Below are 25726 nucleotides of genomic sequence, written 5' to 3' on the forward strand. Positions count from 1 at the left end.
AATAAAGAATATCCAAGAGAGGATGAATGTCTTCATGGGAGATACATGTTCTAGCTTATAATAAACATAAAACTAAACCAAATTCATTCAATCTGTAACCATTCAACAATCAAATCAAAGTCATCATAAGAAAATAATCACAGTATATTATACAACATTCACATGCTAACATAAATTCAATCAAGTAAATCTTCCAATAGGAACTTACTTTCATCGAACTGAAACCAAACTTTCAACATAATCCTTACAGAAGGCCCACCGCGGTTTATTAGTAACCATCTCTACTCTATTATTTGCCCAGTCATAGATGATAGCTAGAAGGTCACGCTTGTTTGCCAATACCAAAGTATTCTTATCTTGAGAAATGTGCAACGGCAACCAGCATCCAATGTGTTGAAGATTCTGATAATTAATTCTATAGAGTTGAGTCCAAGACTCTCCAACCCCAAACTCCTTCATCTGCCATATAACCAAACAAGTTTGTTTGAAATCATGACAAAAACAAAGAGACTCCAGCAACACAGAAATAGTCGGCTCAATCAGCGGCACTTCCTCCAAACCCTGCGGAGGTGTTAACTCCACGTGTCTCTCAGCACTCAGATCAAGTGAAATGATCACAAATTGATCAAGAGTAATATCATTGCTATGATAAAACATATCAGTAGAGTAGCAATTCCGAAGTGCCAACCAACTAAGGTTACCATTCAAATAAACACCATGATTCTCAAAGGGAAGAGTTAACCGGAGAGGACCAACCGGAAAATCTTGAATATCTCTCCAAACATTATCACCCACACTGAAAACTCTCACCTCTGTTCTCACCTTTGTTCTCCATTGAGTTTCATTGTCTCCATTTTCACCACCAATTTCACCATCGTCAGCAATCAATTGTAACGCGGCTACTTTATAATTATCAGTTAAACAATCATAACCAAATGCATATCTAGAGAAGAAAAAATGATGCTTGCAATAATCCTTATAATGGCCTAATTTGTTAGATAAAGTATTTGTAGCTGGATTATAGAAATTGAGCCAACAATCTCCATAACTATCAGTGAAACTAGAATAATGAGCAAAACACAGTAATCCATTACAAGAACCAACCAACCAGTAATGGACAGTGTCCAACAATGGAAGGAAAGGCTTCTCCGGAACGATGATCAGAGGATTCTCGAGAAAATCATTTATAGCGAGAGTTACGAAACGGAAATCTGCTACGCACTTTCCTGAGACGATCGTGAGTTGAGGGTTTCGTGCGGATCGACGGAGATGCATTTTGATAAAGGTGGGGTCGGAAATGAGGGATTTGAAGAACTTACTCACGCATTTCATTTGAATGAGTGATTTGACAGGAAGGAAGGAGAGGACTTCCACGATGATTTCGTCGGGGATGATTGGTGTTGACGACGGCGAGCTGGGCGGCCGACGAGTTTGAGAGGGAGGGGGGTCCATTTTCGCGTGACGGAGATGGATACTCGATGGATTGAAAGCTTAATAGCTGTGCTTGTGACCACCTTTGTTTTTATTTTGTTTTTTTTAAGTAAAGTATGTTTTTATATTCAAAAATGAAAAAATTTTAGGATATATAAATGGTGAATACTATGCTAATCTTGAGTCAGATTGACTCGTCGTACATATCTATCTTATTCAATGTATAAATTAAAAAATTTAAATACATTGAATAATAGGAAAAAATATTTAAATAACAATAATTTTTAAACTAGTTACCTAAATAACCATTTTTTCTAATTTTTCTAGATATATAAACATTGAATACTATGTTAATCTTGAGTCAGATTGACTCATCATACATATCTACTCTTATCTTATTTATAAATATAAAAATTTAAATACATTAAATAATAGAAAAAAATATAAAATAACAATAATTTTTAAACTAATTACTTAAATTACCATTTTTTTCTAAAAATTTATCCAACACCAACTTTAGATTTGAAAATAGATGTGCACGCCACCTCACATGGTGCCAAACGTGTATGGCTTATGTGTACACATCATATGAAATGGCGCCTAAGTGTAATGAATTTAGGACACGTTAATTTCATACCACGCCTAAGTGTATTATTATTTTTATTTTCTTAAATTAATATTAAATATAATAAATAAATAAAATAAGGTACTACTACTATTGGATTATAAAAACCATTACATTTGGAAAATAAGAAATTTTTTTTTAATGTTTCGGTTTCGCCATAATGGCCCTAGGTTCCGCACCGAGACGTTTGCCTAACTTGTTGACCCCTAACCCTTTGAGGTTCCAGTTATGTTTCGGTTGATGGCCATTGAAATATCTCCTCAATACGCTTAGCGTCCACGTAATCCGTCAGGTCACCAAATTGTCCGGAATACCCGCTGTCAAAAAGTTGGTTTCCCATTCCGTCAAAGTTTTGTCGTGGTGGGGGTAGTGGGGAATCGATTATTGGTTGGTAGCACTAGGGACTTGAATCGGCTTAGAAAAAAGACAATGTTTTTTGTGGTGCGTTGAAGCCATATGTTTATTGGGTGCTACTGTGATGTGACGTTTTGCAGGATTAGTGGGTCGTTTGGGTTGAATTCGACAGGTTGGCCCAAGTTGGGGCTAGGTTGAGATCTGTAGGGGCCCGCATCGGGGTTTTGGTTGTATCGTCTTTGTTGTTAATATTGATTTTAAGTATGTGGTTGGTATTGGTATTGGTCTTAGTATTGGGGTTGGGTGTTAGTTGATCGTTGTTGTTGGTGGCAGGTGTGTTGGCGTGGGTTGAGCAATTAGTATGGGTCGGACAAAAACGGATCAGGCATGGTAATCGATCTATAACAAATCATATATTCTTGAGTTGGTTTCATTTCAAATGGAGCAACAGGGTATTGTAGGACATGTTGGTGACGTCTCTTCCACATCTGACGCCATTTTGGAGCGAAGTCTTTCCAACTTTTAACATTCCATTGGTGGTTAACTCTATGGAGATGAATGTCGAACTGCAGTTTAACACGGTCAATGTGGTGCATCTCCACAATATTGTACTGCATGATACCCGTTTTTGCAGTCCAAAATGCTTCATCTTTGGGGGCTTGGTTCATGTTACACACCTAGATATGGTCTCCAATAAATCTACAGAGGAAAAAAGATATACAATTAGATTATTTAGAAGATCGTTAATATTAAAAATAAATTACTTAGAAGATGAATATTTTAGTTATAATACATCTTCTGGTCGAAGGTGATCCAAAAGTTGGCGATACATCAAGATATTTCCTCTAGGATTTTTGCTGTAATCCACCCTATAACATAGAACCTTAACCAAAAAGAGAGGAAACAAATTATTTACAGTTATTTTTAGAATAAAGAGAGTAAAATGAAATAAAGTTGTAGGCTTAATTTGTTGTGTAAGGGAACATGTATTGGCCGTTGTTCTCGAGGGCTAGTATTAACATTCTCCACCAACCCCATACTTGGAGCAAGAAAGCGCATCCATAAAATGTACAAGTTTCATTTTTGGCGTTTTTACACAGCGAACTATAAAGAGTAGTCAAGACAGCGGAACCCCAACTATACTTTACTATTTTATTAATGTCCCCGAGCAAACTTAAATACATAAAATTTACACTATTACCGGTACTTTCGTGAAATAACAGGTTACCAAATAGTATCATAATATAACATTTCATTTTAATTAATTTTCTTTCCTTGGACGAATGTTCGTCCAAATTAATAGAGCTATAATACTCTTTAAGGACCTTCAGATTAATATCTTGGCCCCTCGCACCCTCGTCTCCCTCTATCATATCTTTGCCCAAAAACTCCTCGCATGGGGCATTGGCTTGTTGAACTGACCCATTGACAGCCTTATCCTCAATTACGAGACCCTACAACATGTGCACTTCCTCTAGTGTGACGGTATATTCACCAGTTGGAAGATGAAAAGTGTGGGTTTCGGGTCTCCATCTTTTTAATAATGCGAGTATAAATTATAGATCAATAGTGTTATTGGATATATTGATCACATGTCAAAACCTTGCACGTTGTAGATACGATACAATCCATGCGTCGAGAGCAACATAACCGTGTGAACGACATTAGAATCTCGATACATCCTAAAATCACATATATAAAATAATTAGCGTCGTGGGCTTGTTGATGATAAAATTGTGTATAAATATAGTGTATGAATAAAAACTTACATATGACTGAATATTCGCTTTAGTTCCTATGTGGAGGTCACCCATGGTTAGAAGAAGAGACATGTTTGAAAAATAGGAGAGTTGCGTGAAGATGAAAATTGAAGAGATTGTTTGTGTGCATATGAAAAATTAAGTGAATAAAGTTGGTATTTATATATGATATGGTGGACGAAGATGAAGGTGGAGAAACACAAGAAAGGGAGTTTGAATTGAGTTTCAAGGTTTAAAATCAAATTCATCCCAAGTCAAAAACACAAGAACAAAAATAAATAACACAATTATTTTAATCTTCTTTAACTATTAACGAAGTTACTCCAACCTTGCCGCCAAGTTGACTCCGCCTTATCAACAAGGACTTAATCCACTATAACCGAACTAATTACAGACAACCACAACAAGTTCGATCAACCTTGATGACAAGTACAACAAGTCCCTTGATCCTTTTTGCCAAGTTACAGACGGTCACACTAAGTTCGATCAACCTTATTGACAACCATAACAAGTTCAGATAATCCTTAATGGCAAACTGCAGTGTTGCACCCCAAAATTTGCCCTCCTAATTTATTTCTAACTGGCTTATGCTTCGCATTTCTTCTGCATATCCCCATTAGGTCATCTAACGCATCACACATTCATTCATTAGAAATAATCTTGGTTCATTAAATCAATGGTGATGGATTGAAGGTATCAACTGGATTAGGATTATTTCCCTACACAAGGTTAAAAGTCAGGATTTCATCTATGCATGAAGATTGGATGGCTCATTTTCTTTCAATTCCCTTAAACCGTAGTTCTGTAGCTGTGTGTTTAGTCTCTTGTACTCCATGCAATTGTATTTTGATGATTGTATTGGAATAGGTTGTTTATGTATTTTGTCACTCTAAGATTTTAAGCACGAGTGTGTGTCTCTTAATTGAAGCTTTTAAGCAGATCAAGGTGTGTTTTTGAAGTGTCTTCTCTCTCATTTGTTTTATGTTTGTTTGTAATCACTGCTGTGATTGAGGGGGAGTGAGTGGAGATACTCAGGTCTAGGAATATATTGGAATTACATTGGGTAGGTCTTAAGTGAGGAGTTGTAAACGGGGGAGTTTAATTCCGAATTAATTCTGCTTATATTGGATTCCTTCCCTAGCTTGGTAGCCCCCAGAGTAGGTATTGTTGTATACCGAACTGGGTAAACAATTTGTTGTGTTCTTTACTGTTTTTATGCGTTTCATTTTTAACGTTTTGTACTTTGTTATTGTGGATGTCATAACATCCAGTACGACATCGCGTGTGAGTTACTAGAATTTTAATCTTTAACAAGCTTTGGACCATGTCAAAAGAAACCATGTCTAAGCCCTCTGACCTGCATAAACCAAAATTGAAACAATTATTATGCATACAGCAAAACAAGTCCATAACTGAAGTCATGCCATCACTTCATTTCACCATATGCACATGCATTTATACACATACCCTGCTGCAGCCTATACCACCATATCAGTCCCATCCCTTAAAAGTACAAATGCTTCATGCCACACCAAGCTATGGACCTGCAACATCCCTGCACACTATACACAAAAAAATCAGGAGTAGACCTGTACAAATATCACAATACAATCCACATAAGTCCTCCAACAAACATACATGTTCAAAATTTTCAACCAAATCAAATCCAAACAGTTCAGAAAATTCTACTAAACCTACACAAGTTCACCAAGATACCTTTTCCAATTCCAATCCAACACAATAAAAATAGCCTGCTACCTGCACTTACCAAACCTGCAAATACATAAACCATATTCACACAATTCCCTTAAACCATACGTTACGTCCATACACAGTATTATTGAGCCAAAGCTTGGAGCCAGACCTGCTTCATCAACATCCAACCTGTCATATTAAACGCCTTATTTCCCGCCGAGCTTACAACAAATATAATCATCCCACACATCCCACAGAATCCAACATCAGTTTAAAACAATGCTAGTTCAGTTTCATATTAAAGAAGAAAACTAAATCAGGTCCCAACAGCACATTCCAAACTAACTATATAAGACTGTTAACAGGTCATTAACTATCAATTAACATAACAATAACAGTCTCTCAACTGACTCTAACAGCCCAACAGAATTAGCTATCCAACCTTTAACTAACTATCCAAACTAGACACAACAGATTCTCTAACCGTTTTACACTACTAACTATTCTATAACAGAATTTTAAAATAGTTCTAAACCAGTTCCTAACTAAAAAGTCAGCAGAATTTAACTGACATTAGATTGACACTCATTTCAAATCAGTAAACTCAATTTACTTAACCACTTTAACTAACTGAAACAGAGTTACAACTAACCTTATAACTGAATCGATCTCTACCTTTCAATGGTGTAACAAACTTCTGGGTTCAAGGGCTCAGATTCACTCCCCTGTAATTACCTCAAAACCTCCATGTAACTAACTCTGAGCCTCACTCCTAACCAGATCCTCCCGAACCTGAACTTTATATAATTCAAACCTCTTCTCTCCAAATAGAGGACATGCTCATTCTTCACTAATTCATCACATCTCTCACTCCACCTTCTCCCTTCATTCACCTTCTCAAATCTCTCTCTCCTAATTCTTCATCTCTCTCTCACCCCTATCACCTATACGCATAGTGAGGAAGCCATTGAAGCTCATTATCAGAGCTTCAAGAAGCTTGTGCTCAGCCTTTCCTCTCAATCTCAGCTCTACTCTCAGTACCACTCTATCATCAACGCACAACGACTAAAATTCGTCACTCAATATACCGGAAAAAAAAAACAGAAAAAAGAAGTAGAACAGAGGAGGAAGGATTCGTAAAGGAAGGAAATTGAAGAATCAAGAACTTACTCTGAAATTTTCTCTGGGTATCTGCATTTATTTCGCCAACACAAGAGGCACCGGACTGTTCTCTGGTAGGTAAGCTTCAACTATCCTTGAATCTTAGTCTTTTTCGACATTACTCGATATCATTGTGAAGATTGAGACCTCCTATCTCTTTCCCCTATGTTCTTGTTCTTTGATTTATCGCCATTTTTGTTTATTTAAGCTTTTGGTTAGATCTATGGTTTCCTAGTTATTCTGATTTAGAGAGTGGGAAAGAGGATCTTGAGAAACTGAACTGACTTTTGAGAAGAGGAGGCAGAGACGAGTTGATTGGCAGATTTAATTTTGGGTTTAAGCGAGCTCCGTCGCCTCCGGCACAACGGAGCGATTTCCGGTGGGGTTTAAGGGTGTGTTTGGTTACGAGGGGAGGGGAGGGGAGGGGAGGGATTTTAATAGAGGGGAGAGAAGGGGAGGGGAGGTGAGGGAATTTTTTTAATCAGATGTGTGTTTGGTTCAAACGAGGGGATGGGAGGGGAAGGAAGGAATTTTAATTAAAAATATGTTTGGTTCAGGAGGGGAGGGGAGGGGTTTTACTAATAAGTGATACAATATGATATTCAAATGTGAAAAATTTATACATATTTTTTTGTTAGTAAATTTTTTAATATTGAGCGATTAAAAAGTTATAACTTACTACATAATGTTAAAAAATTGAGTTCACTTAATTCGAATAAAATATTCAAAAACAAATTAAACTATATGTTGATAACAACTTTGAAATCGTAATTAATTATTTAACTCATAAAATACATAAAATAATTTATTATTAAATATAAATGGTTTAAATATTTTAATAAAATAAATAAATTAATTATAATAAAAATTTTAAAATTAGATATAAAAGAAATTACGATAGGATACGTAACAAAATTAGAAAAAAACATAAATAAACATAAAAGAGTTATAAAAAGAATCAAAAAATGTGAAATGATTATGATTTTTATTAAGGACAAAAATTTCAAAATAATTTGAAGATGGAGAATAATTATATAATAAGTTGATAGAAACAATCGAGAAAAACCACACAGAAGAGAGCAATAATACAAAAGAAAATGAATAATTTTGAAATATTAAAATAAAACTGAGGATATTATAGTAATTATAATAATTTTAAAATATTAAAATGAGATTCCCTCCCCTCCCCTCCAAATCCCTCCGATTTGGAGGGACGCAAAAAGTGTGTCTTGGAGGGGTTTTGCTCCCTTCCCCTTCCCTCCCCTCCCCTCATAAAATTTGAACCAAACACATTTAATTAAAAATATTCCCTCCCCTCTCCTCCCCTCCATCTACCCCGAACCAAACACATCCTAAGAGTTAATTGAGAGTGGACGAGAGAGGGAGATGCGATAGAGAGAGGGTCTGAGGAACTGGAACGTCACAGCATTTTTCCTTTTTTATTTTATTTATTTTAATTTTTATTTCATTAAATTTTCTTTGAATGAGAATCTAAATCTGATTAAAATTAGAACATGGATCTGAACAACAATGTTGATGGGCCAGACACGAATTCATTGTTACACCACTCTTTTAGGCCCAGCATCACGCCATTTTTGGCTTGCTACAAAAATTGGATAGGCAATTGGGCCAATTCGGTGTAGGCACACCCATAGGCCCGTCATCGCCTTTTTGGCCACAAAATCTGAGTACAAAATACCTTTGGGCCACCATTTTGGGCCCTGGCAGAATCACTTCCTTATACACTATTTTTAGGCATACACCCCCTGATTCATATTGTTTTCCAATTAGAATTAGGTCATTTTTCTATAGTTTTTCACATACCTTTCTAGGTTCTAAAAACAATAAAATCATGACTTGTTAGATATATTTTTAGGTGTTTAACCTCCAATTTCTTTTAGCATTTTGTTGGTAATTTTGCCTCAATAAAAAAATACTTGTTTTTTGCTTTAATTCTTGAAAATAGTTTTAGACTTCACAATAATACCAAAATGCTTGTGAATATTTCATTACTAGTATAGGTTTTATTTCTTTTATTTTTGTAAATATTTTTCATATTTTGTGAAATACCCAAAATGCCCCTAGCTATTTGAGTTGACTTTAGTCAACTTAAATAACTTTTTCCCATCTCTTTACTTAGTCCTTTCCCTTAGGCTTTTAGTTTAATCTTAATTAGGACTTAGACTCCCCTTTCTTAACAAACAACAATCATTAGGTTAGTATATTAGGTTAGTCTCCCTGATTCATTTCTTTTTCTTTTTTGACTTTAAAACACTTAATAACTAAAGAGACGAATCACATTTTATTTACCTATGTGGAATATAAGTGAGTGGGTGTATTCCCTGATCTGCTTCGATGTTGCTTATACACTCTTATGTGATTCAAATCGCAAAATAATTCCCTTTAAAAAATACCCAACCAAAAACACTCAAAACACCTAATAAAGGTTCAAAATTAAAACAAAGTAGAAAAATGATGAGTGACCCCGTAGTGGGAATTGTTCATCATCCCTCTACAATTAAAAAACACAAACCAAGGTTTATTTTCTTCTAAGAACAAGTTAAGTCCATTCCATACTTAGGCATGTAAGTCTCCCAAGGTCGAGCATCGTGGATTGTGACCTTAACCTCTGTTCACCTAAAAAACACCAAAACAAACAAAAGCATGTGAGCCGAACTACGACACTCTGATTCCTGAAAAGGATACGTAGGCATTGGGTCACGGGGCCTAAGCGAGCACAATTGTAAATAATTCATTCTTTTCCCCGTATTTCTTTTGCATACATTTGCATTAGGTTTAGACATAAATTACACCCTTTAGATAGAAACAAACATAGGTGGATAACGTCGACACTACAAGAAAATTATGATTTTACGACACATAAATTGCGACAGTTACTTGGTAAATGTCGTAACTCTAATATAGAGACGCGTTTTACGACGGTATACACTTACCGTCCTTAAATTATTAAATATGACAACGGTTATACACCTACCGCCCTAGAAATCGGGTCACGACTGTTTAAAAGCTTCCCTGAATTATATGTCACGACAGTACATTAACCGTCGCCCTCTAAACCAAATAACACACTTTACGCCATAAATAATTCATCAAAAGGCACGACAGTGAACCAACCGTCGCGCCCTCTTACTTAAAAATTATCAAACATCACGACGGTGAACCTAGTGTCGCTTACAATTACAAAATAATTATTAAAGAGCACGACGGTGAACCAACCGTCGCCACTCTATACCCTTCACACACGGAGCCCATTCACCTGTCTAAGCACTTAAACGTAGCTGAAACTTACCTCTCACTTTCACGATTCCAAGCCCATTCATCGCATATTCCTTCCCCTTTTCTCCGAAAACCGTAAAATCTAAACACCAATTTGTGGAATCCTTCATCTTTTAAACCCTTACAACAAATTTTTACGAGTTCCTTCCTTGCATTGAACATATCAGAATTTTGTAAAGGGCCAGACTTCCAACTCTAGCAATTATGATTTATTTATTTTCTAGATATTCAGTCACCGGTGATTTTAACAAACCTCTGAGTAATTTTGCCAAGTTAGATTATGATTTAATTATGATTTTTAATTGTTTTTTCAGGTCTGGTGCCTCCAAATCTGATCAACAAAATAAGAAGTTTAAGCAAAGTCATCGGTGATATTGCATTGATTACCATATTCATTTAGTAATTTTCTCTTGTACCTTGAGTATGTGAAAGATTGGAATGTAACTAGAGTTTTTTTTGCCAGGCCTTGCATAGACAATTGTGTCGAAATACAAATACTTTCCTATAAAATTTTGAATTTATTTTCTAAATTACAAAAAATTTTGATGACAAGTATACAATTTGTTTCAATATCAAAAAAAAATATTTTTTTTAATTTTAGAAATATATCAATTGCGGACTTACCTGCGAATTTGAAAATTCCTGCAAAAATATTTGTGATATTACCTACGGATTTAGAGTAATAACAAAAATTACGACAGTTCCAACAGTTAGGATATCGCATTCATGGCGGTTTTAAACCGTCGCGAACAACAATGAAAACAAAAATCAAAGGCATCTTCACGACGGTTTTTAACCGTCGAGAACAACAACAAAAACAAAAATTAAAGGCATATTCACGACGGTTTTCAACCGTCGCCATTTCTAATTTAAGTCAGTTCTAACCCGTCGTGAACTAGCGCGACAGTTGGTGTGACTGTTTTGGCAACCGTCGCGAAACAGGTTGGGGACACACGATTCTGCGACAGTGCCTTAATTGTCGTAGATTGTAAATTACAGTGGTTTTATTGGTCATAATCTGCCAAAATAACTGTCGCAATCGGCCAATTTTCTTGTAGTGCGAGTACGAAGGAGGTGAGGGGTGCTAGCACCTTCCCCTTGCGTAACCGACTCCCATACCTAGTTTCTCTGTTCGCAAGACCTTGTTCTTATTCGAGTTTGGTTTTCTGATATTCCTTTCCCTCGATGGGATAAATATATTAGTGGCGACTTTTGATCATTTTTAGAGGTAGCGACATGCAAACTACCACAATAAGTCCGACCAACCTTACCGAAAACCTCAACAGGTCTGCTGATCCTTACTGCAAACCACAGTAAGCGCAACCACTGTCTTCTTGAGAATTTTGACTACACTTAGTCCCTATTTACCCAAAAAAATGGTAAACAAGCGCTAGTTTCCTTTTTAAAGGTTACTTTTGCGGAATCAACTAGAATACTTCAGGACTAATTGCTTTATTTTGTTATGTTATGTGTATCTGATTTGTATTAAATGCAACAGTAACTTTAAAATAAAAGTAAACACTGAAATTAAAGGCTTTAAAGTAAATCAAAGCAATAAAAAAGCAGTAAATGTGCACTGAAAGATGAGATATAACGTAAAATGATTGCATTAATTAAACTGGTACGCATACGTACATTCCAAAGTTGCACTCGTTACTCGTTTTTGCACAGAGATTTGAGTTTACTTGTGTTTATGTAGAAAATGCGGACCCTTAACTATTCTTATGGAACTTGCTTAAATAGTAAAAATAAAATAACTACTACTAACGGTCGACTGGTTATCAGTCAACACGTGTCTTCGACATGCAAGATCTTCAATTGTGAGACCTCCACGCGTCTTGTAAGAACTGCCAGAAAACTGCTTAAAACTGCCTCTTAACTTCTAATACTTCTCGACTTCCACTTCAGTTTCTGCAGCAAAATTCTTAAGTCTTCGCATACTTCTGATCGAACGCTGAATGGCAATGTAATTATTTAATTGAGGCCCAATTACCAATTTAGGGCCTTTTTACCAAATTGAGGCCCAATTACCAATTTTGAGCCCCAGTTGCCTATTTGTTGGTAAGTCGAAAACCTAGGGTAACAAATTGCCCCCCAAGCGACTTCTTTCGACTGACTTTAGGAAAGAGAAAAGATGGCGTTTCAGTTCTTTCTTGGGTTTCGACTTTTGTTAATTCCCATTACGCCATGATTACATTTCATTTTCCCAGGCACTAATTATTACCTAAACAATAGTTTAGTGGGCTATAACTGCTCCCAGCTTGCTTGTGTCAGTTTCCAAGATATTTAATACGACCTTTGATTTTCTAACTTCCTTTCCCACGTTTGTCTTGCTGAAGTAACTACATATTCTCTATATATATAGCCTCATTCCTTCCATTTCCTTTTGCATTTCCCTACGCACAACATCTTAAACATTTTCATCTTTCAATCTTTGTCTTCACACCATGGCACAACCTTTAACAAATGCCAACATAAGATCCTGCATCAAGAAAGAATTTAAACTTTCTGAAGAAGAGTTTGATGCGAACCACATCAATGTTCGTGCTCTTTATGCTAGTCAGGGACTTGAATTTTATCCTGAAATTTTAGATGGTAACATCTATCCCTGCATGCTGATTGAATTCTGGAGATTTGCATCTTTGCGCATAGATCCAGAAGGGAGGACTACTATAACCTCTAACATTCGAGGGGCTCATGTCATCATCACTCTCTCAACAATCTCTGATTTGTTGAAATGCAGCAATACCGGTGAAACTTTTGATGACAATATTTTCGACATGAACACTTCTAATATGTTAAGGGACCTCATGGACAATGATCCCTTTTGTGCCAAAGTAATCAAAATTTGGCACCAACTTTTGGTGGGCAACTTTCGTCCACGCAACCATGATGAAAATAGCATCATGGTGGAAGACTTGGAATTCATTTCCTGTGCCCTTTAGGGGAAGAAAATCAACTTTCCTCTATTGATTTTTAAGCAACTTGTGGAGGCTGTCTCTTTGACTGCCTCCCGTCAAGGAATGGTGACTCATCTTCCTTATGGAAGATTTTTATCCTACCTATTTCTCAAGCAAGGTGTGGTGAGAAAAATGCGCAAGACTGGACGCATGGATATGTTCGAAGCCGAAAGTCTGCCTCTATTATCCTTGGAAGACATCGACCGAAGAGTTAACTAATATTGGATATTTTAGTGGCTTTGGGTTTTTCTTTTTTTTTTGTAATGACTGCGCATTTTATGAAGGAACTTTTTGTAATGACTGGCCAAGTTTTGGCCATTTAATATAATCTCTTAGTTTTTACTCTCTTATGTGAATTTCTTGAAGCATAGGTTTATATTTTTTCAAATATTTACCATTTATCCTCAAGATTCGACCATCTGAATTTAGTTCTTCAATTTCATATGCATTGTTTGAAAACACTTGCAAAATTTTAAACGGTCCTTCCCAACTTGGGGACCATTTACCCAATAACTTATTCCTTTGATCCATGGGCAGAATAACTTTCCATACATAATTACCTACCATGATTGTCTTCTCTTTGACTTTCTTGTTGTAAGCCTTCGCCACTTTTTCTTTTTGTCTTATTAACCTATCCAACGCTATTAGCCTTTCTTCGTCTAATTCTACTAATCCATCTAACATCATATTCCAGTATTCGTCAGACGAGAGACTATTTTGTCTTTGAATTCTTGTCGACTGTAGATGAATCTCTGCAGGCAATACAGCATCATGCCCAAAAGTCAAACGAAATGGGGTAGTCTTTATTGCTTCCTTTGGTGACGTCCGACAAGCCCAAAGAATTTGGTCGAGCGTTTGATGCCAATTTCTTGGCTTTTTCCCCACATGCTTCTTTATCAAATTTATAATAACTTTATTAGCAGCCTCGACTTGACCATTAGCCTGGGCGTAATACGGAGTGGATGTTAGCAATTTAAATCCTGTCTTTGCTGCAAAAGCTTGCATCTTTCGACCAACAAAAACTGATCCTTGATCAGTAGTAATAGTTTCTGGAATCCCATATCTATAGATAATGTGTTTTTGTATGAAACTAATCACTGCTTCTTGATCAGCATTAATTAGTGGGATTGCCTCTATCCATTTAGTAAAATAATCCATTCCTACTAAAATGAATCTTTGTTGCTTAGAAGATGCAGGTTTGATTTCTCCTATTAAATCCAAAGCCCATCCTCTAAAAGGCCAAGGTTTGACAATGGCATGCAATCCACTGGCTGGAACATGTTGAATGCCTGAAAATTTCTGGCACTCTTGGCATCCTCTTGCATATTCAATATAATCTTTTAACATTGTTGGCCAATATAAACCTTGTCTAAACAACAACCACTTCATCTTATGGCCTGATTGATGAGCTCCACAAACACCACTATGAACTTCTGACACAGCCAAATATGCTTCAGCTTCACTTAAGCATTTCAACAATACACCCTCGGCTGTTTTCTTGTATAAATCATTTCCTAATATCACATAGTTTAGAGCTCTATATTTAATCTTTCGATCAGTTCCTCCGACTGGATTATTTAGGTATTGGACCAATGGGTTTCTCCAATCAGCATCAGTCATATTGTCGATGGCAAAAATTTCCATGGCATACAAATCTTTACTTTCAACTTTACTTTCAACATTATCACCTACCCCCTCAAATTTTGACGTCGACAATTGGCCTAACTGGTCTAATACTTCATGGGTTTCTTTATTCTTGATCTCGACCATATCTTCTAACTTGTCTTTAGAAACTCTATACCCAGAAGCAATTTGTGCCAATTCATTGGCAATGCAATTGTTAGATCTTGGTACATGCAAGATCTCAACATGTTCGAATTTTTCTAATAAGCGTATCACAATTGCATAATACATTATTAGATTTTCTTTGATGCATTTATACTCTTTTTTGATTTGTTGAATTATTAGCTCAGAATCACCTCGAATATCAACTCGTTTTGCCCCTAAATCTATTAGGGCCTTCAAACCAGTTATCAAGGCTTCATATTCGACCTCATTGTTAGAGCATACTTCTTTCATTTTATAATGGAACTTTGTTGGAAGTCCTTTGGGAGAAATAATCAAGACTCCAATGCTTGATCCATTTTTGTGACTAGAACCGTCAAAAAACAGTTTCCAGTTAGTTCGTTTGACTTGATTTACAGACAATTCGACTAACCCATGGTCGACTATAAAATCAGCCACAACTTGTCCTTTCATAGCTTTTAAAGGGACATATGTCAAGAAAAATTCAGTTAGCGCTAAGGCCCACTTACCAATTCAACTATGAAAAATTGGTTTAGACAACATATGTTTAATAATATCAAAATGAGAAGACACATACACATCAACAGGCTTTATATACTACTTAAGTTTGTTACATGAGAAATACAAGCATAAGCATAATTTTTCAATATCATTATACCTAGTTTCAACATCTACTAGGGTTCGACTTAGATAATATATGGCTCTTTCGACGCCATTATCATCTTCTTGGGCCAACATACTCCCAATTGTCGAGCCTGATGCAGCTATGTATAACTTCATACTTTTTGTCCTATTGGGGGGTAACAAAATAGGAGGCTTAGTTAAATAAGGTTTTATTTGGTCGAATGTCTGTTGATGTTCTTCTTCCCATTTGAATTGATCTTGGTTCTTGAGTTTCACAAGTGGTGAAAATATCTTCGTTTTGCCACTTAGATTTGAGATGAATCTCCTCAAGAAATTAATCTTCCCCAACAATGACTGGAGTTGTTTCTTTGTTTCTGGCGCCTTTAGCTCCAAGATTGCTTTCGTCTTATTTTGGTTTATCTCAATGCCTTTTTTGTGAACCACAAAGCCTAGGAAATCCCCTGCATGTACACCAAAAGCACATTTTAAAGGGTTCATTTTGAGTCCATATTTCCTCATTCGTTCAAAAGATTGTCGAAGATGGTCTAAGTGACCATTTTCAGAGTTAGATTTTATTACAATATCATCAATATAAACCTGCATAAACTTGTCAATAAAATCATGAAACATGGAATTCATGGCTCGTTGGTATGTAGCTCCAGCATTTTTAAACCAAAAGGCATTACCACCCATTCATAAGTTCCAAAAGCATCTGGGCATCGAAACTCCGTCTTAGGTACATCTTCGTCAGCTATACAAATTTGGTTATAACCTGAATATCCATCCAATAAACTGAGATATTCAAATCCGGCTGCGGAGTCGACTAACATTTCAGCAACTGGCATGGGATATTCATCTTTAGGAGTAGCTTTATTTAAATCTCTAAAATCTATGCATACACGAAGGCTACCATTTTTCTTTATGACAGGCACTATATTAGCTAGCCATTCGACATACCTCGCAGTTCGAATAAACTTGCTTTTCAGCAATCTCTCAATTTCTATTTTGATTTTTTCCATAACCTCTGGCGCAAATCTTCTAGGAAGCTGCTTGATAGGTTTCTTCCCTGGGTTTAGTGGTAGTCGATGTTCCACCACATGTCGACTTAAACAAGGCATTTCATTGTAATCCCATGCAAAACAATCTTTGTATTCTTTCAAAAGTCGAATCAACTTGGTCTTTAGGTCACTTGTAAGCCTTGTACTTACATAAGTAGGCCTTTTAATGACTCCATCACCTAAGTCAATTTCCTCAAGAGGATCTTGAGCTTGCATCCTTTTTACCAATCCTGATGGATCCATTTCGAAACCTAAAGGTTCGTCATCGTATATCCCGTCAAGTCGTTCGACTTGGTGATCGACTTCTTGATCGTTTTCATTTTTTACTATCATGGCCTCAATCGTCATATTTTTCTCTAGTTCGGCTTCTAAAACCGCTTTTTCTTTGTTTTCGGCCAAATAGGCCGTTATTCGAGCCAGGTATTCTGACTCAGTGGTCATCGTCTTTGATTGTTGTACTCTGCTCTGGAGGACTTTCATGGTTCAATGGTTCATTAGGATCTTCTTTATTCCAAATGAAACCATAATTTGGGTCTAAGTTCAGATACTTAGACACACTTTCATCAGAAGGATATACATCTTCTGCTTTGTAGCAAGGAGCTACATTTGCCAAATGCTGGTCGAAGTGTCTGCGACCACTTTCAGTTTTGTAATAACTTTGGCCAGCTTCAATATTCTCCACTATACCATCTGACCTCCAAATGGCCACACGCTGATGTAAGGTGGAAGGAACTGCCCCAATACCATGGATCCATTCTCGACCCAACAGCAGTTTAAAATTTGCCTGCGATGCAATCACCATGAAGACGGTTGACCTGTAAAACGAACCAACAGCTAGTTTTACTTGAATTACTCCAAGTATTCCACTTGTCTTGCCCTCATAATTCGACAGTACCATATTATGGGGTCTTAAGTCTTTATCAGACTTTCCCACTTTCTGAAGTGAAGAATAGGGCATTAAGTTTACAGCAGCCCCACCATCGACAAACACTTTGTTTATTGGAACACCATCCACTTTCGCCCTTATGAATAAAGGCTTCAAATGATACATCATTCCTCGACCTGGCCTCTCAAACACAGCCTTTTGCTCTTCTACCACCCCTTTTCCCATTACATAGTAACAGACAGGTGTTTTTTCCATATTCTCGTCAGGAAGAAAATCATCTTCGTTCTCAGATACCTCAGATACTCTGTCGAACTCTGCTGGAAGTACAGAGACAATTCCACAGTCGATTAGCAACTCATCTGACTCTATGTCAAAGTTGTCGTCGACCTCTTCGTCCGACAGTGGAGAATATTCAGGCTCTTTCCCCATATTGAGAGCCGGGGCATCATCATCAACTAGTTCTTTGATGAGTTTCTTTCCTAGGATCATCCCAGCGGCTAATCTTTCATTTGCTATTTTAGCCTGTTCTTCAGTCAACTTCCTGTGAAAAGGTTTTGACTGATAGTGAGAAAATCCTGCCTGCACCATTTTCGAACCTTCTTGTCCATTCTTGTGGCTTCTTTGGTAACGTCTCCACTGCGTTCGAGTCATAGGGTTCTTTCCTTTGTAGTTTGGAGATATGTAATCTTTTCTTTTAGATCCACTATCAGTCCAAGAACCTTCAGCATTGGTTCCATCGCCTTGAATCTGCCATTCTGGGCGTTTACCTCTAAAGTTAATGGGTTTCACCCATTTGTCTTCAGGGACATCCGTCTTAGGACGGAAAGTCCTTGGTTTTTCAAACATCTTCCTGTATTCTCCAGCCCTTCGACCACTGTTTTCTCCTGTATACATGAATTGACGATTCTTGCCTCGACGAGGGTCGAACCTCACTTTGTTTGCAGCATCGACATTGAAAACAGCATCACACCTTGGGCATAATCCAACTTGAGAGTTGTTATTGTGGCATCTCTCAAGGAATTTCAAAAGACTCTCTTTTGGTTCAGGATAAACCATGTTCAAAACTTTGCCATCAGTAGCGCCATTTTGCTTTCTAACGAAACCATCAGTAGTCTCGACCATCATCACATCAGCAAGCTCAGTATAGTGAGCCTCTTCGACTTGCAAAGGATCAGTATCAACTTGCATTGATGACTTTGGCTTTTCTCCAAACTGTAACCTTCCTTCTTTCAAAGCTTTTTGCACTAAATCCCTGAAAAGGACACATTGAGAAGTTTTATGACCCAAGAAATTATGAAATTTACAAAATCCTCTTTTTTTCTTTTGTTCAAGAGGAGGATTTTTAAGTCCCGGGGGTACTATGATTTGCCCATCAGAAACCAACAAATCAAATATTTCATCACATTTTGTTATATCAAATGAATACGTTTTACTAGAAAATTTTTCATTCTTACTTTCAACCAGATTTTTATCTTTTGAAGGTTTAAGCAATTTACAGATATATGGTGGTCCTGGCTTTAATTCAGCCACGTTGACCTCTCCCTCTTCGTATTCACTGTCGCTATTAGAGTCGAACTCACTTGTAGTAACATAAGCTATTTTTTCTTTCTTATGATATTTACTAGCTCTGGCTTTTTCAGCTTTTAGCCTTTCGACCTGGCGTACTCTATCTGCCAGTTGTGCCATGTCTCTCGAATGTTGGGTGTCTAATTTCTTCCTTATGGAATAATCTAACCCACCTGCAGCCATTTCGACTAACTCATGTTCAGGAATTTGTGTAAAACATCTAGCTTTCAGTAACCTAAAACGGTTTAGATAGTCATCGACTGGTTCTGTACCCTTTCGCCTAACTCCAGCCAATTCTTTCAAGCTGATTTTCGACTGTCCCATATAAAATTGTTCATGAAACAATCGTTCTAATTGGTTCCATGAGAACAAAGATTGGGGAGATAAGGTCGTGAACCAAGTAAATGCTTTTTTCGTTAAAGAACTTGGAAAATACTTCATCTTTAGATTTTCATTGTTTGCTATTTCTCCAGCCTCTGTCTGGAACCTAGCAATATGTTCGACCGTCGACTCGCCAGTCTCACCAGCAAATTTGGTGAATTTTGGGACTTTCCACCCCCTAGGCAATTCTGTCTGCCTTACATATTCTGACAGCGGGGAAACGAAATTTGGTCTATGCAAACCTACATTTATTCCATTCTGAACTAAAATTTGTTCAACTACATTAGAGATATTATTGTGCCCAATATTGACATCTTGCTGGATGTTCCTAAGAACCTGGTCAGCATCTTGATGCCTTTGTACTATTCTAGGGATCTCTTGCTCAATTTGATCTCCTTGTCCTATAGGTTCGACCCCTCTCACATTCGACCCTTGAGTAGTCGAAAGGTTTGGTTGTGGGGGCGCTCCAAAGAAATCTGCAATTCTGGCCATTTGTCCCGCCAATATTTCATAACTTTGATTCGTGTTATTTATCATGGGAGTAAAAACAGTTCCCATTTGTTGAGTAAGGGCATTCACCATTTCATGATTACTTTCGTCCATTTGTTGTCGAATTGACAACATTGACGTAGTACTTAAAGATGGCAAAACCTGGTGATTATATCCTATGCCTATAGGTCGACCCCCTGGATTTGATGTGCTTGTAGCCATTATGCTGTCAGAATATAATGAAGGATTTGTGTGCAAATCTTGCATCATAGACGTGGGTATTCCAAACTGAGGGTTAAAACCTGGTGGAGGCATCATTCCATGAAACGGCGGTCGTAATGGATTCAACGGTGACCGTACATTCGTTGGTGATGATACCATTATTGCTGTCATCGATCCACCAGTATTTGTTGTTCCCACTGGGGATGAATCTGCGGCATTTTGTGGTGTTTCTCCGGTTAGAACACCTCCTTGATTTCCAGAAAGATCAGAATTATTTGTATTAACTTCAGCCATGTTAGTTAATTTCCGACCACTTCTTAATATCATACATAACTATTATACTAACAAATATAAAACAAACAGCAATTGACGTGTCCCACCAGGTGTGCCAATTTGTTTACCCAAAAAATGGTAAACAAGCGCTAGTTTCCTTTTTAAAGGTTACTTTTGCGGAATCAACTAGAATACTCCAGGACTAATTGCTTTATTTTGTTATGTTATGTGTATCTGATTTGTATTAAATGCAACAGTAACTTTAAAATAAAAGTAAACACTGAAATTAAAGGCTTTAAAGTAAATCAAAGAAATAAAAAAGCAGTAAATGTGCACTGAAAGATGAGATATAACGTAAAATGATTGCATTAATTAAACTGGTACGCATACGTACATTCCAAAGTTGCACTCGTTACTCATTTTTGCACAGAGATTTGAGTTTACTTGTGTTTATGTAGAAAATGCGGACCCTTAACTATTCCTATGGAACTTGCTTAAATAGTAAAAATAAAATAACTACTACTAACGGTCGACTGGTTATCAGTCAACACGTGTCTTCGACATGCAAGATCTTCAATTGTGAGACCTCCACGCGTCCTGTAAGAACTACCAGAAAACTGCTTAAAACTGCCTCTTAACTTCTAATACTTCTCGACTTCCACTTCAGTTTCTGCAGCAAAATTCTTAAGTCTTCGCATACTTCTGATCGAACGCTGAAGCCTCTGATCATCTTTCTAGTCGAACAGCTTCGACTACTAAGCATTACTTAGTCGAACCACTTCGACCCAAATGGCAATGTAATTATTTAATTGAGGCCCAATTACCAATTTAGGGCCTTTTTACCAAATTGAGGCCCAATTACCAATTTTGAGCCCCAGTTGCCTATTTGTTGGTAAGTCGAAAACCTAGGGTAACAGTCCCCCAACGTATCTATCAAGCACCGTTGATTTACAAAGATGTGTATACATATATGCTTCTAATAAGTAGATTACACAATGTTTAAGTACAACAACACAAAAGTATTGAAAGCAAGATATGAACAAAAATTCCTTACTAAAAATATAAAACTATACAAAGGATATCTCAATAGAGTTTCTGCAGCACTTTGGTCGCCACCGGCTTTTATTTTATCCAATAAGAAAGGCTAAAAGAACAGAAAAAACCTTTAGAGAAATTTTGAGTTCGGGGGGTAAGTTATACAAAGGGAAGGTGTAAGGCACCCTTTGCATCCATGGTTATCCATGGGCTCTTAATTGCTTAGCTCACTTGTTCGTTTGAATTGTTTGAAAAGATTTTCGAAGAAGAACTTTAGCTTGTAAATAAGCGTAGTCTTTTTGAATATGATTTTGAAAAGAGGTGTGAAAAGTAATTTGAATTTTAGAGCAAGCAATTAGTAGCAACTACCCTAAGTTAGAAAAATTGTTCTTTTAGTCTTTCGGGCGAAAGTATCTATCCATACCATGAGAGGGCAGCAAGTCTTTCAATTGGATGTTTGAAGGGTCATCGAGAATAATCATTCGCCATAAGACTGTCCCTTTCCATAAAGAGGGCAGGTAGTCTAAGGGAAGGATATAATAGTCATTTAATCTTTTTAGGCATCATGCGAGGATATCTTAGCAATAGGGACAAATCATTTTTATAAGGCAACATCGAGGGAGTTTCAATAACTTTGAAGGCAACATTTGCTTTAGGTATCCTCGGAATCGAGGGACTTGACTATTCTTAGGCAATAAAATTAAGGCAACAAGGCAACAGTAATAAGGCAACAAGGCAACCAGAGGGATTACCCTAAAGGTGTGTGGGTGCACAATCATGTGGTTAACTTCGATGATATTGTAAATTAGTGATCTATATTTAGTTAATAGTCTTGCACTCCCTAGAGTTACTAACCACGCAGTTTAAAATTGCAGAAATTAAAGGCAGAAATTAAAAGTCCTACGCTATTACAATAAACACCTGCGGGGATGGGGGATTTAAAGCAGAAAAAAAGAAATATGGATAATTAATTTAATTATCTTTATCTTGAGCCTTGATCTTCCTCGAACCCTCAATTGACTCTGAACATCTGAGAATTAAACGGAAAATAATGAGGGAGAACAGTGAGAGATTCATAGACATTTGAAAATAAACCCTAACTTATATTTTATAAGGCAAAATAAAATAAAAATGTTATGTAAACAAAGAAATTAGAAAACTTAGCTTTTCGGTAGGGTGAGGCGCGTGGCTGAAAGACCTTTGACCAACCCTGAAAATTGGGCATAAAGAAAAAATGCGTTAGTGCATTAAAGCTCTCAACAATTATAACGTGGCAGATTAAAATTAACAGTAATAACTGAGGCAAACAAAAAAGGGTAAGGCAAAAACAAACCCTAAAAGGGGACAGAAGTTAACTATGGTTAATGGGCAACAACTACCAGTACCTAAGGCTATTAGGATTTATAAATGAATCGAAGTTATCAAAATTAACCATTAATTATTGGTTTTTAGCCTAATTAATTGATTAAAAGTATATACAGAAATACTAATTTTTATTGTTTAAAAATAATTATTAAGAAATTGTGAAAAAAATCGAGTTTACGAAAAAAATAAATTATCATTAAAATACAATATTATTAGTTAATAAAGATTTTTTAGAGAAAAATAATTAATGAGAAAAAGAAGAGAAACTAAATAAAGAAAAAGAATTATGTAATAAAAACAAATTTAAATTTAGAGAAACTTAGCTCTGGTCCTGTGTGAGCAGCCTGTGAAGGTGTATCTGTCATACCCTAATTTTTGACCCCCCTGAGATGACATATCTTCAGGATTTTCATCAAGTCAAAGCAAGTACCCAAAGCAGCCTGACATTCAATCGAGGGTATTCAAAGACAAGAAAACTCAGGCAAAGGATCAATCAATAGAGGGATTAGTCTCTAATACAATCATAAGACTCAAAAGCCTCATTATTACACCTATGATTGATTAAGACACCCAGTCATCTAAGCACAGGATTACTCAGATCAACAGACTAGGGTTTGGAGCCTATCAAGGACTAAAATCAGGGATCACTTTTGGGAAACCCTAAAAAGCCCCAGGGAACCATTCAAAGACATCAATCATCTTCAAAAAATTCATATGACAAGATCCACTGGACATTACATCTCAGTTCAAAGTCTACAGTCATCATTGTCCTCTGGTCGACAATTAGGGTTTTTGACCTAATTCACCAAGATAGTTGACTTTTAATCAGGGCATGAATCCAAAACTCAAGACATGATTCAAAAATCTCTACTACCTCAATATAATCCATTTACATCATTCATTTGAGGAGAAGATCTTGTTTCTACACAAAAGCCCAAAAATTCACTTTGTCAGGGAAAAGTCAACTGTGAAGGATCATCATTGACTTTTAAGGTTTTTGGTCAAAAAATGACTTTCAAAGATCAATATCATCAATATATGGATATTAAAGTCATTTGACCAAAGAAATTCAAAGAAATTCATCAAGGAGCAAAAAGTCGGGAATTAGGGTTTTTGAGGGCATTGTGAGAACTCAAAATTTCACCTACACAACTCAAAAAACTTCTAACATGAAAGTTGTAGATCTTGCAAAATAAAACAACATCTTACAAAGGAACTTTTTTCAAAAGATCAACCATTTATGAAGTTTTGGAAATTTTGAAGTTTAGGTCATAAACACTTAGAAATTTTTCTAAGTGTTTTAACCTAGTTTTCATCCAACTTTGGGCTCATTTTTCACAAATTTCCCAAATGATTCTGAAGAAGACATAAACTAATGATTTAAAGTAGATGTTTAGGGCTTTCCAAATTGTGTTCAAACTTCTCCAAATTCAATTTGAGCTAAGAGTTATGCTTGTTCAAAGTTGGCCTCATGAAGTAAAATTATAGGTCATGGACACTTTTGGACTTTGCAAATTTTGTGCAAATAACCTCTCTTATGGATGCTACACGACCCATAACACATCTGAAACCATGCCATGCATTCATTTTCACCATGCCATAAGAATTGAAGAAGATTCTAAAAACAAGAACATGTGATTATGTAATGATTACATTTGTGAATTTATGGCAAATTGATGAATCACCCAAGGAATCTTCTCACCAACCAATTAGAGCTCATTTCTGGCTCAGAATTGTCCCCTAAGATTAAACAAAATCGAGGGCTAGGGGATTGATCAAATGGAATCAAAATTCTCATCATTGCATAAGAGATACTTGCAAACTTCCTTCATGGCTAAGAAAGCAAATCAACTTCACTAAGGAAGCTCACTCCTCTGCAGCTATACTGATCCATTTGCCTATAAATACAGATGCATTCCTCATTCAAAAACACACCAAAGCAACCATATTCCTTGCTTTCTCTTTCTCTTCTCATGTTCATTGTTTTTCAAAGTTCTTTGGCAAGAAGAATCGATTTCTTCAAACCAGAGCTCATCTTTGGAAAGTGAACATTCTAACATCTCAAGGGAGGTCATTTGAGGTGATCCAAGCACCTGGATCACTTCTGTAAGTGGAGGAACACCATTGTTGCTCTCACTTTGGAGCATTTGCAGTTGGAGGTCCATGGAGTAATTCAGGAGGTTCTGAACCAAGCCAATCATCCAGGCACACTCCTCAGGTCATAGTGAAGCTAACCAGATGGCTGCAGCTCATCTGTAACTCAAGAATCAACACCCTCCATGTTCACTTGAATCTGAAATCGAGGGAGGTCCATAGAACAATTCAGAAGGATTCAGGCTGTAATAAGCATTCAGTTAGCATCATTGAGTCTCAGGGAAGCTATTGAGATCATTCATTCAAGCCCAGGTGCTCTCCATCATCCTCACGACCTCCATTTTCAGAGGTAAGTTTCTGAACTCCACCTCTTTAATTTAAATACTCTTAGTGGTAAAGCTCGATTCTATCTTGTTCAGCATCATCAGAGGATTGAAAACCCTCTATCATCATTCATTTATTCATCTTGTGCATCATTTAATTTTAAAATTAGGGTTTATGTGTTATTCGTGTTCATAATGAAATTCGTTAGTTACACTTAGAATAAATGAATTCTGAGCCCATAATCATGTTCCTTGTCCAAAAACGAGTGAGATTGATGTTTACATCATGCCATTTAGTTGAGAAACCAGAGAGTTAGGAAT

The 25726-nt window shown here is 36.6% G+C and overlaps 1 protein-coding gene across 1 annotated transcript; it reads right to left on the reverse strand.

The window, feature by feature from the left end:
• Positions 1-210: 210 nt before the first annotated feature.
• On the reverse strand, positions 211-1452 carry LOC131613965 (F-box/kelch-repeat protein At3g23880-like). The gene has a single exon (XM_058885602.1). The coding sequence runs from the start codon at positions 1450-1452 to the stop codon at positions 211-213; it is 1242 nt and encodes a 413-aa protein (XP_058741585.1).
• Positions 1453-25726: the final 24274 nt, after the last annotated feature.

The sequence above is a fragment of the Vicia villosa genome, linkage group LG6 (genome assembly GCF_029867415.1).
Source record: "Vicia villosa cultivar HV-30 ecotype Madison, WI linkage group LG6, Vvil1.0, whole genome shotgun sequence".
Lineage (NCBI taxonomy): Eukaryota > Viridiplantae > Streptophyta > Magnoliopsida > Fabales > Fabaceae > Vicia > Vicia villosa.

Excerpts from the sequence above, each read along its gene's own strand:
- LOC131613965 (XM_058885602.1), bottom strand. The coding sequence starts at position 1,452 with ATGGACCCCCCTCCCTCTCAAACTCGTCGGCCGCCCAGCTCGCCGTCG.